Genomic DNA, 19190 nt, shown 5'->3' on the forward strand with positions numbered 1-19190 from the left:
TATATATATATGTGTGTATATATATATATATATATATATATATATATATATATATATTTTTTTTTTTTTTTCAAGAGTGAGTCAGTCTTCTAAAGACATAAATCATACCTACACAGAAATCTCTCATCAGACCATGAGTATCAGTTTTGGTTTTGGACAATAAAGTCGCTACACTTTTGACATTTCTAGGAAGAGGAACAGCTGTAGATGTTAAGGACGATCTTCTAATCATTGAAGCCAAGAAACTCCTAGACAGAACCTGACCTTCCCACAGGACAGCTTTACGTGAGTTAGAAAAATATGCCCCTTCCTAAGGACACTTTGCTGTCATTCGCTGGGAAGTTATTTTAACAAACATATAGGTCTACAATGGCAAGAATGCTCCCTTAGGTGGTCACCTTGTACAGTGAACAACCCGCACAACCATCCTTATGGGCTTTCTCTCAACCTCCCCTGGGGCTTATGTGGATCTGCAAAACAGTTCCCCTGTTCACTGTCAACACTCCTTGGCTTTAACTCTTCCCATAATGGGCCAGTTTCAATTTAGCCCTGAATCATCTAAGAGAATGCTCCCTTACCAACATGTGATCGATAAATTTCTTCAAGACTGTTGCTACTTTTCTGCACTTATCAGCAGCATGGTTGTATAGTATAGTTGTAGCTCCTCGATTCCAATCAACCACAATCACGTTCATGTCCTCTGCGAAGAGCAAGCCCTCTACTAAGTCCCCTATCCAAACGGGAGGGGAGCCGGTTGGCCTGAATCCATGGATAATGAAGGTGGTTTTCTTGGTCACGTTCAAGTTCCCCAAAGCGGTGGAGTTGATGACTTGTGCGCAGGTCGGGTCTCTCTTTGTGTAGAGCATCAACCTTACACGGAGTCCCGTGCCAACCACTGCACTGTGGAAGCTCAGGCGGGTGAATGAAGGACATGTTTCATCTGTGTCTGAAAATAAAAATTAGATGGCATCATGACGGTTCTTTACTTAGTGGAGCATCAAGTCCTACACTGGTGGGAGTTCTATGTGCCTTACAGCATCTAGCTATCAAGAGGCTAGATCTAGCCAAAACTGGTTTGGCTCAGTGGATAGAGCATCGGCCTGCGGAGTGAAAGGTCCCAGGTTCGATTCCGGTCAAGGGCATGTACCTTGGTTGCAGGCACATCCCCAGTTGGGGGTGTGCAAGAGGCAGCTGATCGATGTTTCTCTCTCATCGATGTTTCTAACTCTATCCCTCTCTTTTCCTCTCAAAAAAAAAAAAATCAATAAAATATATATTTTTAAATTATATATATATGTTGAACAGATAATATTAAAAAAAAAAAAAAAAAAAAAAAAAAAGGGAGGCTAGATCTAGTTGCATGATGTTGTGAAGTCAGACCTGATTCAGAGTTCATATATAGTGACTTTTTCACCAGGAAAAGCCTCTTTCCAAATTCTACCTTCTTCAAGGTCTAATCCCAAAGTCACTTTAATGAAGCCTTCTCAAACTCTCCCAGCTATAAGTACTGTCCCTCCTCCTGGAACTCCCCAAGCCCCTTTATGGACCTCATTGGCAGCACAAGGAAAATACTTTCAGGGGTGTATTATGGGTATTTATGTGCACGTGTGTCTATTCTGCTAGACTGCAATCTCCTTGGAACAGTGTCTTATAATCTCGTGTATCCCTCACTGGTTCCAGCACACAGTAGAGGGGTCAATAACTGAAGCTGCATGGTCCAAGCTACTGTTTCCTTTTCTGGGGCACCTGCCTAAGATGGCAGCAGAGAAGGGGATGTGCCTTGCCACGAGCCCAGTGGCATCTAAGACTGTTGATCGCAGGGGTGCTGATGGACCGGCTTCTTTGCTCCTGAAAGCACCACCTTCAAGCATTCATCTTGCTGAGTAGCTGTAAGGATGGACTTAGAGGAAAAGTTAGGGATAAGGAAGAAACAGCATAGATGGACCTGGAGCATCTTGTCATGGCAGAAAGTAAGGGAATGTTTAAAAACAAGTCACAAGGATACGGGAGCCAACTTGAAGGGGCTTCCACTCGCCAGATCTGGGATAATTTGAGCACAAAATAATTAAGGACGCTAATGAAGTATAGGCCTTTGGAAAAAATAGAAACACATAATTCCAAACAAGTAAATGGAGGCGAAAAGAGGACTCTTACGTCTAGTATAAGGCTGAATGCCGACTGGTAAATGTGGAGTGAATGCTGGAGCTGCTAGCAATCATTTTGCAATCATCAAAACAAGGACTGGTTAGGCAAGAATCACCAATGGATACTGAGCTGAATGGTGGTGGGTTCTGAGGAGGAGCATGTGTTTGTGGTCTTAAAACGGCTCCCACAGATTGCTTATTAGTGATTAGGGACAAAGTAGTAAATATGGTAGAAAACTGAACAACAGCCCAAGCTGGTTTGGCTCAGTGGATAGAGTGTTGGCCTGTGGACTGAAGGGTTCCAGGTTCGATTCCGGCCAAGGGCACATGCCTGGGTTGTGGGCTTGATCCCCAGTAGGGGATATGCTGGAGGCAACCGATCAATGATTCTCTCTCATAATTGATGTTTCACTCTCTCTGCCTCTCCCTTCCTCTCTAAAATCAATAAAGAAATATATTAAAAAAAAAAAAAAAAAAAAAAAACCCTGAACACCTTGACTAGGTTATCCAAATGAACATTACCAATGAGGAGTAGATGGACAGCATGTGCCTTTAGCTATAATGCACTGAGAAGAACACAACATCACCTATGCAGTGTTTTGGTGGGGAATGCATAACCAGAAACTAACCATGAGGAAAAATCAGACAAACACAAAATGAGAAATATTCTATTTCTTTAAAAGGTCAATATCATAAATGACGAAGGCTGGAGAAATGTTCTAGGTTGAAGGAAACTAAGGAAAAAGGATAAATAAGTGCAATATCTGGCCTTAGTTTGCATCCTATAATAAAAGGAAATATAACTATAAACGAAATTATTGGGCACTGACTAAATTGGGATATGGACACTAAGTTAGATAAAAGTTTGGTATCAATGTTAAATTAATTGAGGTTGAATAGGTAGTTAGAAATAAATTAAAGATCAAGTTGCAAGGTAAGAGGGGTGGTGGGAAGGAAGGAGGGCTTTGGGGTCCTTGGGTATTGAGACAGAATGTTACTTTTGCAACATTACATAAGGTCTTGGTCAAGAACCACGATCAAATAATAGTTAAGCCCTAACCGGTTTGGCTCATTGGTAGAGCATCGGCCTTCGGACTCAAGGGTCCCATGTTCGATTCCAGTTAAGGACATGTACCTCTGTTGCGGGGACATCTCCACTGGGGATGTTTCTCTCTTATTGATGTTTCTACCTCTCTATCCCTCTTCCTTCTTCTCTGTTAAAAAATCAATAAAATATATTAAAAAATAAAAATAAATAGTTAAAAGCAAATCTCTGCTCAACATTGGTATCCAGACATAATAATACAATGATTGGGAAGACTATTGCATTTTTATTATAAGAATTAGTTAAAACCTGTTTGACCCACTTTCCCACATGCTGCTTGGCGAGAGAGTATAGCTGAGCAGGAGGTGAAGAGGAGCAACAAACAATCTCCAGCTGCAAGCTGCAGATGGTCTGTTAGGATATTCTGGTTTGCTCAGTGGATAGAGCATCGGCCTGCCATCTGAAAGGTCCCAGATTTGATTCCGGTCAAGGGCAAGTATCTCGGTTGCAGGCTCCTCCCCATCCGGACCCTGGTCTGGATGTGTGCAGGAGGCAACCAATCAATGTATTTCTCTCTGTCTTCCCTCTCTCTTCCACGTTCTCTAAAAATCAGGTGAGGATTTTACAAAAAGAAAAGAAATAATATTGTCTGGCTCAGTGGATAGAGCATCTGCCTGAGGACTGAAGTGCCCTGGGTTCAATTCCAGTCAGAGGCACATGCCCTGGTTGTTGGCTCGATGCCCAGAAGGGAGCATGCAAGAGGCAGCTGATCAATGATTCTCTCTCATCATTGATGTTCTTATCTCTCTTTTCCTCTCCCTTCCTCTCTGAAGACAATAAAAATATATATAAAAAAAAAAGAAAGAAAGAAAGAAAGAAAGAAAGAAAGAAAGAAAGAAAGAAAGAAAGAAAGAAAAAAGAATAGCCTTGACCGGTTTGGCTCAGGGAATCCACACTTGCACACCCAGAAATTGCTGATCCTGGAGTCTGGGCCTCAGAGTAATCTTCTTCCTGGGTCCATACCCTTTCTTAATAACCCGGGTCCATTCATGTAGGCTTGTATTTGAAACTTCTTGCAAAGGCTCTGGTACTCAGGAGTCAAGTTCCAAAATAGAATGAGCAAAAGCTCAAATAGGTTAAAAATTAAGAAGGCTTTGAAATACCTCACCCTGGAAAATAGTGAGCCCCAAACTCACACATTCCTCCTTTTACTCCTCACTGTCAAATAGCATGTGCAGTGGGGCATGCTCACAATATACTATCTTTGTTCTCTCCCCACCCCCAACTTTACTGATAAATAACATTGTGTTAAGTTTAGGGTGTATAACGTGATGATTTGATATATGCATTTATTGAGATATAATCCTCACAATCAGGTTATTTGTTAACACCTCCTTCACCTCACATAGTTACCTTTGTCTGTGTGTGTTTGTGTGTGTGTGTGTGTGTGTGTGTGTGTGTGTGTGTGGCAATAAGTTTTAAGATCTCTCTTAGCAAATTTCAAGTATACAATGCAGTAATGTTAACTATGGACACTGCTCTGTGCATTAGATGTCAGAACTTATTCATCTATGTAAACGTGTTCTCCACCTGTTGGCCCCTTTCATCCTCCTCTTCCTGTGGATTGCATGCTCCCGGAACACATGGACTGAAACTTGTCTGGTGCTTGTAGAGCAGGTCCCAGAGTAAATAATTGTTTGGTTGCTTTATTGAACAGGTGTCGCAGGGTAAGCAGGGCTGAGCCTCTCGGTTTTGTTCCTGGCTGTGCCACTGACTCACCAGGTAACCTGAGGAAATCATGTTGTCTTTCACTTGTCATCTACCTGCCCAAGAGAGGAATGCCGTGGAGATGGTTACGAATGAGTTCTCACTGGGGGAGACAGAGATCCCTTCCCAAAGGAGGGAGCTGTTTGTTATGTGTGTTCGTTTTGACCCAAATGAGTAATGTCAAACCAGTGTGTCAAAAGTCACATATCTGAGTCCTGGGGAGGCTCAGAGAAGATTCGTGACGTTTGCACCTGAGTTGTTTTTTCAGTAGCAACTGTGACCTTACAGTGAGTCCCTTTCCCAGGTTTCTCTACTCACCCCTGGTTGAAAAGCTCTTGCTGTCTTTCCAAGAAGGGCTAATAATAACTAATATATTTCCTACATTCATGTGTATCTGTTAATGAATTCCTTGGCCTAAATGATGACCTGACTTTGAACAATATTCTTGTATTGAATTCCAATTCAGAGACAGTTCCACCTTAAATGTTACTGGCTTTTCTCCTATCACATACCTGAAGCATTCTTTCCTTGTTCTGAAATAACTTCCCCCTCTAGCTTAGAAGATCCAAGATAACTGATCTATTTGTCTGTTTATCTACTGTTGTATTCCCAGTGCCAAGAACAGGGCTTGGCTCAGAGTTGGCATCAATGAATGTTCCTTAAATAAATAAATATCAACCTGTTAACACATTATTCAACCATTCAGAATGATCCGTATGAATACTATAAAGACAGTATGATATAATGTTTATAAAATAAATGGAGTATGAAATGGCACATGCCTTATAACAAACTATGTAAAATATCTGCAAAAATACATATATAGCTGCAGATGAGAAGGTCTGGAAGATAATGTGCAAACAAAAACGGGTCAGGCATCCCATTTCTGATGTTTTTAGTTTAATTGCCTAAGACTATTAACCTTTTCCTCTCAGAATCAATAACATTTAAGGAAACATTAAATTTACCTTACTTTGGACCATGTGGATACCATTGTAATTAGCTAATCCTACATATATAATAAAAGCCAAATATGCAAATCAACCGAACGGTGGAATGACTGGTCGCTATGACGTGCACTGACCACCTGAGGGCAGACACTCAAAGCAGGAACTGCCCCCAGCCTGTAGGCCCCAGGCCAGCCAGAGTGGGTGCCAGCAGGGACCCCCAATTGCCCCGCCAGTTGCCCCACAGATTGGCCCTGATCACCAGGCAGGCCTAAGGACCATACCCATGCACGAATTTCATGCACCTGGTCTCTAGTTATTAATAATAGGAAAGGAGCAAAGGAAAGACCAGACAGTATAGGCATGCTCTCTGCAAAACAATGGGAGAGGGGACTAGACAAAGAGAAGATAGAGACATGCCTGGTAAAGTTGGGGGGAACTTGTGAAGGTGCTTGTTGTCAATCACACCTGAGAACAAAGGTCATTGGCCAGAATGGGTGTGGCCACTGCAAGTACGCAGAAATTTGGCATATGTACTGGTAATCCCCTGAAAAAGGAATCCAGTGTCTTGTGCTTTGGGAATCCTTGGGACTCTTGCTGCTCGGGGCTCACTCTCCTGCATTCCCCCGTGGGGCCCAAGGCCATGCAGATCCCACAGGAAGTGGACCGATGGACTGTCACTAGCCTGATACTGCACTGGACCCAGCTCCAACACGGAAAGGAAACTGGACACTGGCTTTGCTTCTAGCTTTACTGAAACCTCAGCTACACTCTATGACTAGATTAAGGGAAATGAGACTTTAGAAACCCAGGGATATAATTCTAATCAAATAAAGCTTTCTACCATATCTCATCCTTCCACTGGGGTCTCTGGAAATGCTTATTCCAGTGGTACCCCATGAACCCCACTTTCCACCAATAACAATGTTACAAATTAGTTTAAGCTCCTAGAGGGCAGTTACTATGCTACTTTTTTTTTTTTTTTTTTTTTTTTTTTTTTTTTTCAGTATTACCAGTACCTTCCATAGGAACTTGTCTTGTTGGATCCTAAATTCTCACACAATCTGGAGAGCATGCAAGCAATATGGTAGATATTTGCAAATAGCAAATTTGTTAAATTGCTTTACCCACATAAGTACATTTTTTAAGTTCTACTTTATGTTGGTATTACTAAAATGATAACAAATTTTTTGTATGCCTTCAGAAAGCAAACCTCTTTTTGGTTATTTTTTTTTATATATTGTTACAAAGTCAAGTTTTTAACAGAACCAGAGTAACCACAGAACATGTTAAACTGGTTCCTACACCTTAACCTCTTCAATTAGAGTTTGTGAGAAACAAGAGAAACTTTGTCTTTTCTTTGCAGACTACTTTGAAATTCAATTCCTGAAATGCCATTGCCTGTTGACAAGTGGAAAATTACAGTGAGATGGGTGATGTCTCCCATCCAATGAGGAAGTTAGACTCCTATGCAGAACTGATGATCATTTATTGCCTTCCCTTCTATTAAATTAAAAGAAGCATATCTAAGTAGGATATCAGGGAAATATGGCCATAACATCTTCAAAGATAACATATTTGTGCCTGAAATACTTTGTTATAATCAGATGCATGATCACCCCTGGGCCAAATCCAGGCATGCCCACATATGTATAATGTATAGCTGCTTCCCTACTATAAGGCAGAGTTGAGGGATCAATGGACAAAAAGCTGAAAACATTTACTATCTGCCTCTTTAGAGAAAAATGGTCTAATTCTTAAATAAAAACATAACATGATTTTAGAAAGAGCATGGATTTTGAAGGGGTCCAACTCCATGGCCTACTAGCTATGTGACCTCTGGTGTTTAAATTACCTGACCTCTCTGGGCCTCAGTTTCCCCTGTGTAAAGTTATCATCATAATGGCAGTCTGTTAGGCAGTGCTTCCAGAGGCAAATTGAGCATGAAGTACACTATATGGGTAGTGTTTTCAACCAAGTGTCGAAAGTTCTTAAAAGCTCTACAAGCTCTACAATAAAAAAAAACAAAAAACAAACCTGCCTACAGACATAATCCTTCCCACTATTCAATCTGTTCACACACTGCTGTCAACCCCCATAAACCATCCGGCAAGGAAATGAAAGTGGCATGGGCCCAAGAAGCTGCTTGATCAGAAATGGCTTTTCTTAAAGAACTGAATACAAGATAAAAAAAAGAAAAAGATGACTTTTCTTATTGTACAATAACACAGAGTGGGTAAACCAAACAAAAGTCTATCTTTAATTAATACTCTTTTTCTTCTTAATCCTTAAAAAAATAACCAAAAGATAAGTTTAGTGATTTTAGAGAGAGGAAGGGTCCCTAACTGGGACCAAACCTGCAATCTAGATATGTGCCCTGTCCGGGACCTTTGGTGGATGATGCTCCAACCAACTGAGCCACACTGGCCAAGACTAGTCTATCTTTATTTAGAATGTTGATATTTTGTCCATCGTGGACTTATTTGCATTGATTTTCATATTTTAAAAACATTGCATTAGAATATTATTCATGCATATAACTTATGTGTTATTAGAATAATGCATTTTAATATGCCTTATTAAGAGTATGCACATTATAGTTTATATTAAAATATAAATATATTAAAGCATAATTTAAATGTTGTTTTAAATATCATGAAAAATAAAATGTCATTTTTTTTATTGCACTAAAAGCCATAAATATAATTTCTCTTGGTGTCCCTTCCTCCTTTCCATTTTGTACCTCATGAGTATCTCACTTGACTCACCCTAACCCCAGGCCTCCTGTCAGGAGTATTGTGAGAATTAGAGATAATGTCTATGAAGTATCTAAAGCATTACCTGGCACTTAGTAAATGCTAAAAAATAAGTCATTGTTGGTAATGATAAGTTGGGCTAATAGTATTGTTCTCATAGGGTTGTTATGAAGACTTAATAAAATAATACCATTAAAATTATTTAGCATGAGATTTGATATAAAGTACTAATTCCTTTCCTCCCATCATTTTGGAAAGATTTTGGAAAAAAAGGAAATTTTATTGATCAGTATACAGGTGGCAGTGCTTTATTCTGGCCATAGAACTTTATTTGGTTCTGGCTCTGTCATTAACAAGGTAAAACAAACTAGTTAGGGCATAAGTTTTCTCATGTTAAAGTCATTCCTGGCCAAAACCAGTTTGGCTCAGTGGATAGAGTGTCGGCCTGCGGACTGAAAGGTCCCGGGTTCGATTCTGGTCAAGGGCATGTACATTGGTTGCAGGCACATCCCCAGTCGGGGGTGGGCAGGAGACAGCTGGTCGATGTTTCTCTCTCATCCATGTTTCTAACTCTTTATCCCTCTCAATCCCTCTCTGTGTAAAATCAATAAAAAATATATTTAAAAAAAAAAAGTCATTCCTTAGAGACTAAGCTAGTCTCTAGCATTCCTTTTGGACACAAAATTCTAAGATCTACAAGCTAGCTGATTTGAAAAGACAAGAGGCATCTATTCAGGAAAACAAATTTCCAAGGCAGTCTTATAACCAAAAGCAGCCCAAATCTGGAAATATATATATATTTAAAATAAAATAAATTTATATATATATAAATTTATTTTAATTTCAATTTTTTTTTTAAAATGGAAAATAGCCTTACTTTGTCTTGTAACTAGAATGTTGACCAGAGAGATATTTTGCCATCTTTATTTCAAACAGGAATTTTTTTTTTGCTAATTAAATACACTTTAATTAACAAACATGGTTCCATATGCTACAATAAAGATAAATCTTGAAAACATTTGGTAAGTGAAAGAAGCCAGTCACACATACACACACAAATCCATATATTATGGGATTCCATTAATATGAAATGTTTAGAATAGTTTAATCTATAGAGACAAGAAACAAACTAGTGGTTGCATATGGTTGGGGTATGGGGAAAGGGAGAGAGATTGGGGTATAATAGCTAAAGGATACTGGGTTGCTTTCTGAGGTTATAAAAACGTTAGACTCTGGCCAGGTAGCTCAGTTGGTAGAGCATTGTTCCGATACCCTAAGGTTTCAAGTTTGATCCCAGGCCAAGGGACAAGCAAATATCAACCAATGAATGCAAAAATAAGTGGAACAGAAAATTAATGTTTCTCTCTTCCACTTTCTGTCTTGTTAAAGCAATAAACAATAATAAAGTTTTTAATTTCTAAAAGTGGCTAGTGATAGTTGCACATATCTGTGAATATACAAAAAAAAGTGAATTGTACACTTTACTGTTTTTTAAGATTTTTAAATAGATTTTGAGAAAGAAAAGGAGAGATAGAAACAGCGATCAATCATTGATTGACTGCCTCCTGCACGCCCCCACTAGGGATCAAGCCTGAAACGGGGGCATGTGCCCTAATCAGGAATTGAACCAGCAGCCCTTTAGTGCACAGGACGATGCCCAACCAACTGAGCCACATTGACCAGAGCAAATGGAACACTTTAAATGGGTGAATTGCATGGCAAGTGAATTATAACTCAATAAAACTAAAACAAAACGAAAATGGTTCCTATAATTTCATACTTTTGTGGAAAGTCAAGGGTGAAACAATGAAAAGTCTTTGAAAGGTGACTGGGCAGAAGTTTCACTGTTTTGTCTAAATCAAAACAGGCTTTCCGTTTTTCCAATTTGTTTTCTTTTCTCTCAGAGGCTGAGGTTGATGGACCGTCATCTGTATCACTGAAGGTTCAATAAAGCCCCCTGTGTTGGCAGGGGGAGGGTTTGAACCTAATAATGTGCAGAATAAACCACTTACTCTTATTCTCAGGCTTAGGAACTAAATATAACCATCACTTTGTTCTCTCTCTGCCGGAGAAAATTAGGTTGGATCAACAAAATGCCCTCTTGATTGGAAAGACATCGCTGCTTTCAGCCAGCAGCTGTATTTCTCTGGAAGACAGCCCAGAAAAGAGACACCTGGATCCCTAGACGGACGTATGTCACGAGTGTCCGATGGATAGTCCCTGGGGTAACACTAAGCATTGACAATCCTGCATGAACCTTCCAAAGGGTCCTTGGCTCTGCCTTCATAGACACACTGCCCGGCGACTGAGCAAAACTGCCCATGCTGCCTCAGTGTACGCTCAGTGCTGGCTTTCTTGTTCCCACCTGCTTTTTTTTATTATTATAATTAATTAATTAATTAATTAATTAATTAATTAATTAATGTGTTTTTATTGTTTGAAACATTACAAATAATAGTACATATGTCTCCTACCCAACCCCTTGGCCTCCCCCCAACCTCCCTTAACCCCTAGCATATGCCCTCACCTGCGCCCGCCCCCCCCAAGTGTCTCGTATCCATTGGTTATGTTTATATGCATGCATACAAGTCTTTGGGTTGACCTCTTACAGCCGCCCCCCCCCCTTCCCCCAACCTCCCTTGCCTTCCCGCTGTAGTTTGACAGCCTGTTCACCCACCTGCTTTTGCAAGAACTGGTAACATTCCCCCACATTTCTGATTGGGGGGTGGGGGAAACTTCTACAGAAAGAGGAACCACCTCATTCACATCCAAAGAGATGACGGAGTCGTGGACAGAAATAACCCACAATGAAGCAACTGCGAGGAAGTTCTCCTGTTCTGTGAGAGTCACTGAGCCAAGGGAGGTTCATGTTATACGGCTCAATAGGGGCTGAGCCAGGCTATTAAAACTGAGAGGATCCATTTCTCCCAGACACACTGTTGGCAACACTGACAGCCGTGAAATTCCACCTACTGTAACCGTGATGCATGGTGTCCAGACAGGAAGGAAAGCAGGCATGGCCCTGACTCACACGGCTTTGAGTTCCAGCTTTGAGTTCTGAGGCGTGCTCAAGCTAGCTGTCACTTCCCCCCACCCCCAAACATGACGCTGATGGGTGTTAATAACTTTCTTTAGAACAGAGTCCAGGTCAGGTGCACCGGCTCAGTGCTGCCTGGAAATATTTACGGGGATTCACACCAAGGCTGAGAGATGCTTTGCCTAGTGTTGGGCATGGATGCTGGTCAGTACCTGGGACACCCTCACCGCACGCTGCTGGATGGAGCCGGGATGTTCCCAGGAGCCCACACTGACCACACTCTTCTGCTTCCCTGAAAACGCTTTTCTGAAGGAATTCCCAAAAGCCCCAGAAATAAAAATCTCTTTAGGCAAGAACACTTGCCTTGGGAAAAAAAATGAGTTGGACTCCTTTTTTTGTGTTTTTTTTTTTTTAAGAGAAATTGGAAGGGGGAGGTGACATGTCCCTGCCATGAAATTCGATTTAATTTTTTAAATATGAAGAATAACTCAGTGTGTCTATTTCATGCAGAGGGCCACCTGAATTTGGCCTTAACCAGTTCACTGCCACGCGTCCAAAATGGAAAACCATCCCCACATGCCATGATCTTTTGAATTTAATTCTTTTAAAAATCAACTTGCAATGAATGTTATAAAAAGAAATACATTACTCACAATTTGGGCGTTCTTGAATATTTCGGGAGCTGAAAATTCTCACACAAAAAAATGACTTTAAAGTGAGTGGTCAGGGCTGCCACTCAGGGAAAACTCTTTTTTTATGGACTCGTGTGGCGTGTGGGGAAGGTCCGCCGCCTGCGTCTACAGACGCTTATGGCATCCAATGGGTTAAAACCCTGTCCTGAGCCAGATGGTGAAGCAACCACAGCTGACCAGGAAACATCTCTTGCTTCTCCTTCCGTCCCCCTCCACCCAAGGAAGAGACAAGCAAGAAGCATGTGGGCAAAATGCCCTCTTCGTCGGAAGGCAATTTCTGCTTTTAACTAACTGGCAAGGAAGCAAACGGGCAGATGCCTGCTTGGCTGAAGGATATCTCTGCTTTTGACCCCAGGCTGATGTTTCTTTAGGATTCGGCTTAGAAAACAGATCCGGTGCCAGTTTCTTCGCTCTCATCTCTTAATCATGGGCAAAGTATGTGCGTTCACGCCCCACTCCCTCACTCACCTTTGCCTCTGTGTTAGGAGAGGATGAGTCACACACACACACACACACACACACACACACACACACACAATTATAAATCATCTGGAGAGGCTTTCCAACATCCTAGGAAAAAGCTCCGGGTTTAGCAGTGAGCTATTTTCTCTAGGAAAATATCTACCTTAGTTTTACACACGTTACCATAGGCCAAAATATTGATAATAGAATCACTTTTTTTTTTTTAACATTTTTTAAATTAAATTATTATCTGTGTACATATTTTAACACTGCCCCCCCCCCCCGATACATACCCTCCCTCCCCAGAGTTTTGTGTCCATTGGTTGTACTTATATGCATGTATACAATCCTTCGGTTGATCTATTATCTCCCCCAGATATCCCTACCCTCCCTGCTGTAATTTGACAGTCTGCTTGTTGCTTTACTGTCTCTATATCTATCTTTTGGTTCATCAGTTTATAATAGAATCACTTTTTAAAATGCTTAAGACAACAGCCTTAATGTAAAACAACATTTATCTGTCTGTGTTCCTTGAAGGTTTATTAGAAATGCATACTCCAGGGTCTCACACCAGACCCCTGAGTCTGGATCTCTGGGGGCAGAGTTTCCACGGTTCTTTTGGTTTTTTTTTTTGTTGTTTTTTTTTAATCCTTACCCAAGAGTATTTTTCCCATTGATTTTTAGAGAGAGTGGAAAAGAGAGGGGAAGACAGAGAGAAATATCAATGTGAGAGAAACACATCGGTTGGTTGCCTCAGGGCCGGGCTGAGAAGGAGCCTGCAACCAATCGAACCCCAACCCGCGACCTTTGGTCTGCAGGTCGAAACTCTATCCACTGAACCAAACCAGCTAGGGCAGAATCTCCACATTTTTAACAAATTTCCCAGGTGATTCTGGTATGCACTGGAGTTTGCCTTGTACACTGGTAAGATTACAGCAAACATTTTCGTCATGGTATCAAGGAGGTGAGAACAACGAAACAAAAATCTCCAAAAATGAGTGACTTGTATCCTTGGGATTTCTGAAGCACAACCTAACACTTGCTAATTTTTGGACAGTAAGGAAAACAAGGCAAAAACAGAGAGTGGTTAATACTTTCTGCTTTCAGATGCATGTTATTCAATACCCTCCCCCATGAAAGTCCCAAGTTCATGGTTTTGCTGATACTGAGAAGTCTAGATCTAGCTTACAGCCATGATTATGGTGTTGTTTTTTTCCTTCTACCTACAGAAATCTAATGTGGTGTGTCTCTGTCTGCTTAGAGTCTAGCATGCAGCAGTGAGTCTTCTGGAATCAATTTAAAACAAGACTTTACTAATGAGGTAACAGTAAGTTAAAAGGCAGGTCACAACAAAATTAAACTCTTGGTTTGTAAATAGAGATATATAACGGAGACCGGAAGAAGAAACCACAAATCACCATCAGGTTTTCGTGTTATGGTTAGCTCCCTCTCTCCGTAAGCTACCCCTAAATTTCTGATCATTTTTTTAAATAAATAAGTGATAAACACACTTTAAAATGTTGACTTTTCAGTTAAAATATCATCACAAGTAAAATTTTAACTTACTATTAAATCAAAAGCACGAAATAAGCCTGGCCTGTTGCTCAGTTGCTTAGAGCGAGTACCCAATAGCCCAAGGTCTCGAATTTGATTCCGGTCAGAGCGCATACAGGAATCAACCAATAAATGCATTAATGAATGGTATAAATCGATGCTTTCTTTCTCCCTTCCTCTCTCTAAAATCAATTTTAAAATTAAATTTATAAAAAACGGGACAAAGTAAGAAAAATTTATTTTTGACCCAGTGATTTCACTTCTAGTAATATATCCGAAGAAACCCAAAACACTAATTTGAAAGAATATATGCACCCCTAAATTTCAGAATTATTTTAAAGACTACTTTTTTTAAAAAAAGTAGATGTACTGTACTTGATCCATTCCTCTATATAGCTACACTTACGCTGTATCTAGTTTCAAGCTTTAGTAAATAACAGAATCATCTTCTATATAAGTTATTTTTCTTCTAAAATTTATTTATTTAGAATAAATTCCCAGCAATGGTTTTGCTACTTCAAATGACAAACATTTTATGAATCCATATATATAACATATTTTCCTTAAAAAAAAAAATTGTACCACATTACCATAAGCTATGGGAAAAAGAACTGGATTCCTAAAAAGACTGAGAGCTGTTGAAAGCTTTTCACTTCATTTTTGTTACTGTTTTAATTTTTATTTCTTATGATTAGTAGTTTTTAAACTATCACTATACCAAGCACCATTCTAAGGGGTTTACATATATAAAATTATGTTTTTCTGTAAGAACAATTTAAAATAAACCCTTAATGCATAAAATCTATAAAAACTTACCCTTTATATATTAGAACTTCTAATATAATAAAATTTTAAATGTCCAGAAAAGAGATAATCTTATTTCATAGAGATAGAAAGGCACTGAAAAATTTAACTATAAAGGAAAGATTACTCTAGATTTTTCCACATATTTAATTTTTGGACCTTAGAAGAACAAGTCAACCCAAAGGAATAAGAGTTTCTTTTATTACTGAGAAAAGTATGAATAATTTTTTTTTTCAAAATTAGAAATATCTTCTTTCTTAAACATGATTGGATGAAATTTAAAAAGTCCATTAAGAAAGTGGGATGATAAAAGGCAAAATGACATTAACACTAGCAATATTTTTTTCAGTGCATTTTCTATCTCATTCTTTTTTTTTTAATTGAATATTTTTTTAATAATTAAGGAAATGATTCAATAAATGACCTACCTGATCTCACCAAGCACATCAAGCTGATGAAGAAAAATAATCTCAGCATATGGGGACTGGAGCGAGTGTGTCACATTCACAGGAGTGATTTCCTTCCCAGAGCCCGAGTTTCAACTGAGGGCTTTGCCCGGAGAGCTCAGATAACTAATCCAGAGGTGTGGTGACAAGAGGAAGTTCTGAGAGACTGCAGGCTGGTCCCACCCCTTTCAGAATACTTGGCTCCTCCTCTTTTCAATGAATGGTCGGATATGTTTCCACCTTATTGCCTATCTTAATATTATAATACATATTTGCAGAATGACGAGTTCAAAAGTTTCATTCTTCGTGGGCGGTTTATGAGTCGTTTGGCTTGGAGTGTTGAAATCAAGAGTGATCTGAAATATTTTCCTCTCCAGTTCTTGTGAATGAAACAAATCCAGTTAGAGTCCGGTTGGCCCATGTATACAAAACAACTTGTTATGTTAATTCACACACTCAATTCTCATAGGGCAGTCTTTAGATTTTATTAAGAACATTTCATTAAGTCCAATTGAATACTTACATTTGCCAAAATATGCTTCAGATTAAAAGAAACTTTTTATGGTATTATATATCTTTATTTTTATTTCTTCTTATCCAGATTTCCTATCTAGATATTAGTTCTTCTCCCTTTTCTCTTCCTCCTCTGCCTCCATCTCCTCCTTCTGTTCCTCCTTCTTTAAAAGAAAAACAAATGCAAAGACTTTAGAGAACTATGCCAGAATCCAGCTACCTCAGTTTTGGAAGTAACTATACATGTGATTTATAGCTACAAGGTAATTTAATTCTCTTTCTGGATATTTCTAACTCTCTATCCCTCTCCCTTCTTCTTTGTAAAAATAATAATAATAATAATAATAATAATAATAATAATAATAATAAAATATTTTTTTAAAAAAAGACACAAGCTATTTAAGAATATATTTTCATCCAAAGCAGTAGGCAAAAGCCACTAGTCACTTAGCTTTGTCTATCTGAAGTGTGTGTTTATGAAGTACGAGCATCTCTGATCTACATTTATCAGTTCTCAGCACCTCAATTTGCAGGCGATTCCTTACGGGAAGTAGTTTCTAGCAATGCTTCCCAAGGAATCAGTACATGACAATTAACCTGGGAGGCTTTAAAAAGAATTGTATATGTATATATCTGTGTCACACCTCAGCCCTAATGGATGCCAAGACTTTCTAGCACTGGTCAACTGACCTGGTCTCAGTCCCACCACGTCCAGTCACTAGGTGTGTGGCCTTAAGCGAAATATTAAAATTCTCCAAGTCTAAGTGTTCTCAACTGTAAAATGGAGATAATAAAAGCACACACCTCACAGGTTTATTATATGGATTAAATGAACGTTCTTAGTACTGTGCCCAGTACCAAGGTAAATGGACTCACCACCTGGTAACTATTGTTATTACCTAACTGGTCACACAATTCAAATCTTTCCTCTTTCCCTCCTACCCCCTCCCCCCCAAAGGTGGGCTGCACAATGCTGAGCAGAAGGATCTGGTGGAGAATCTCTGGGGTTTTAGGAACGCAGAGCAGTTCACAGCAGTGACGTTTCAGGTTAATGTTAGTCAGCAGTTCAGCCTATTTCTGTGTTTTGTCTGCTGCTCGGAGAAGTAAATTAGGGATATGGAAATAGGAAAACCTAATAGGTGACCTGCTAGCTATTTTACTTTTCCATTTTCAAAAAGCTCTGCTAATTAGAAAAAAACTGCCTTCAGGAACAAATGGAGCATTGTGTCACGTTCTCCTAGGAACCGATTATGGAACACATGGCTCCCTGTTGGATCAGTGCACTTGCCTGATAAATATTTGTTGAGTGCCTATCAGTTTAGTACCAGGCCAAGTGTTTATCTACTCAGAGCCAATGTACATTTTCCTGGAAACTAGCCAATTTTAGGAATAAAAATCATTTCCGTGGGGAGGCCTCGTGTTAGTTTTAACATCTTTGTGTTACTATTCATGATTTTCCCACCGGTGGGCACAGAGGGTTCCCCTAACGCCTAGTCTTATGCCCCTTTCTACTTGCTGCATTCAAAACGGCACAAGAATCAGTGGAAAACCATCCCCTCTTTTTCAGGGTAGTGAGAAATACCAAATAAATATTTTTTAAAAACCATTTCAAAGGATGGGAGAGGGGAGATGTAGGGAGGACCTGAGAATGGGTGTGACTATAAAGCGGTAGCACAAGGAATCTTTGAGACTCTCTTGATTGTAGTGGTGGTTACAGGAATCTATACCTGTGATGAGATTTCACACACACACACACACACACACACACACACACACACATACCACACAAACACGAGTACATGTAAAACTGGTAAAATCTAAATAGGTTCTGTGGATTATACCAATGTCGATTTTTTTGTTTTGATAGTGCATTCTAGTTATGTAAGATGTTAAAATTGGGGAAAACTGGGTTAGGATATTTGGGACATCTCTGAACTATTTTTGCAACTTCCTGTGAACCCATATTTATTTAGAAAGAAAAGTGTGTTTTTTCCAAAAGATGGGCAAACTCATAACCATTTGAACATTAACATCTAGTCAAAGGTATCCTGAGGAAAACCATCTCCTCCTTTCTCATCAGATAGGCAAGAGGGAATAGTGCAAGCCCTGGCTGGGTAGCCCAGTTGGTTTGATTGCAGGCTATGCCAAGATTGCAGATTTGATCTCCAGTCAGGGCACATACAAGAAGCAACTAATAAATGCATAGTAAATAAGTGGAACAGGAAATCAATGCTTCTTTCTCCACCACCACCCCCTCTCAAATCAATCAATAGCCCTAGCTGGTTTGGCTCAATGGATAGAGCGTCAGCCTATGGACTAAAAGGTCCCAGGTTCGATTCTGGTCAAGGGCACATGCCTGTGTTTCGTGCTTGATCCCCAGTAGGGAGCTTGCAAGTGGCAGCCAATCAATGATTCTCTGTCATCGTTGATGTTTCTATCTATCTCTCCCTCTCCCTTCCTCTCTAAAATCAATAAAAAAATATTTTTAAAAATAAATTGAAAAAATAAAATCAATCAGTAAAAATCATTTTAAAAAGAGTGAATAATGGTCAATGTTCTCAATACTATGACGACACTAATATGATACTAATACTAATACTAATACAATAAATGATTACAACTCAAGAATATTACCATTTTTCTCATCTCCAATCAAGTATTATGTTGCTATGACGTGCACTGACCACCAGGGGGCAGATGCTCAATGTAGGAATGTAGGAGCTGCTGAGCTACAGTGACTTGACTTAGCAGCGGGCAGTTCTTGGGTGACTTACTCCAAAACCAGAGAGGAGGGAGCCAATTCCTCGCAGAGCCACACCAATTCCACCTTTAGCTTTGGGTTATGTTGTTGCTGGGGCACTGTTGCCCTGAATCAGGTTTACTGCACACTTGTATTTTCATTCCATACCCTGTACGACAGCAACTTTGCGGAGTGCCCCCTTGCACTCTGGGACCCCTCAGAGAATGTGAGAGAGCTGGTTTCAACCCGATCCCCGTAGGTCAGGCCGAGGGACCCCACCTGC

General features: G+C 39.7%; 1 protein-coding gene across 1 annotated transcript in view; it reads right to left on the bottom strand.

Annotated features, from left to right (window-relative positions):
- LIPH (lipase H) overlaps nucleotides 1-15849 on the bottom strand; it is a 37001-nt gene extending 21152 nt beyond the window's left edge. The window contains exons 1-2 of the mRNA XM_084872548.1: nucleotides 15637-15849; nucleotides 579-946 (exon numbers count right to left, since the gene is read on the bottom strand). Coding sequence (XP_084728674.1) covers nucleotides 579-946; nucleotides 15637-15685 — 417 coding nt within the window. The 5' untranslated portion in view covers nucleotides 15686-15849. The remainder of the gene's footprint in view (nucleotides 1-578; nucleotides 947-15636) is intronic.
- Nucleotides 15850-19190: the final 3341 nt, after the last annotated feature.

The sequence above is a fragment of the Pipistrellus hanaki genome, assembly GCF_964339955.1.
Source record: "Pipistrellus hanaki genome assembly, chromosome: 2".
Lineage (NCBI taxonomy): Eukaryota > Metazoa > Chordata > Mammalia > Chiroptera > Vespertilionidae > Pipistrellus > Pipistrellus hanaki.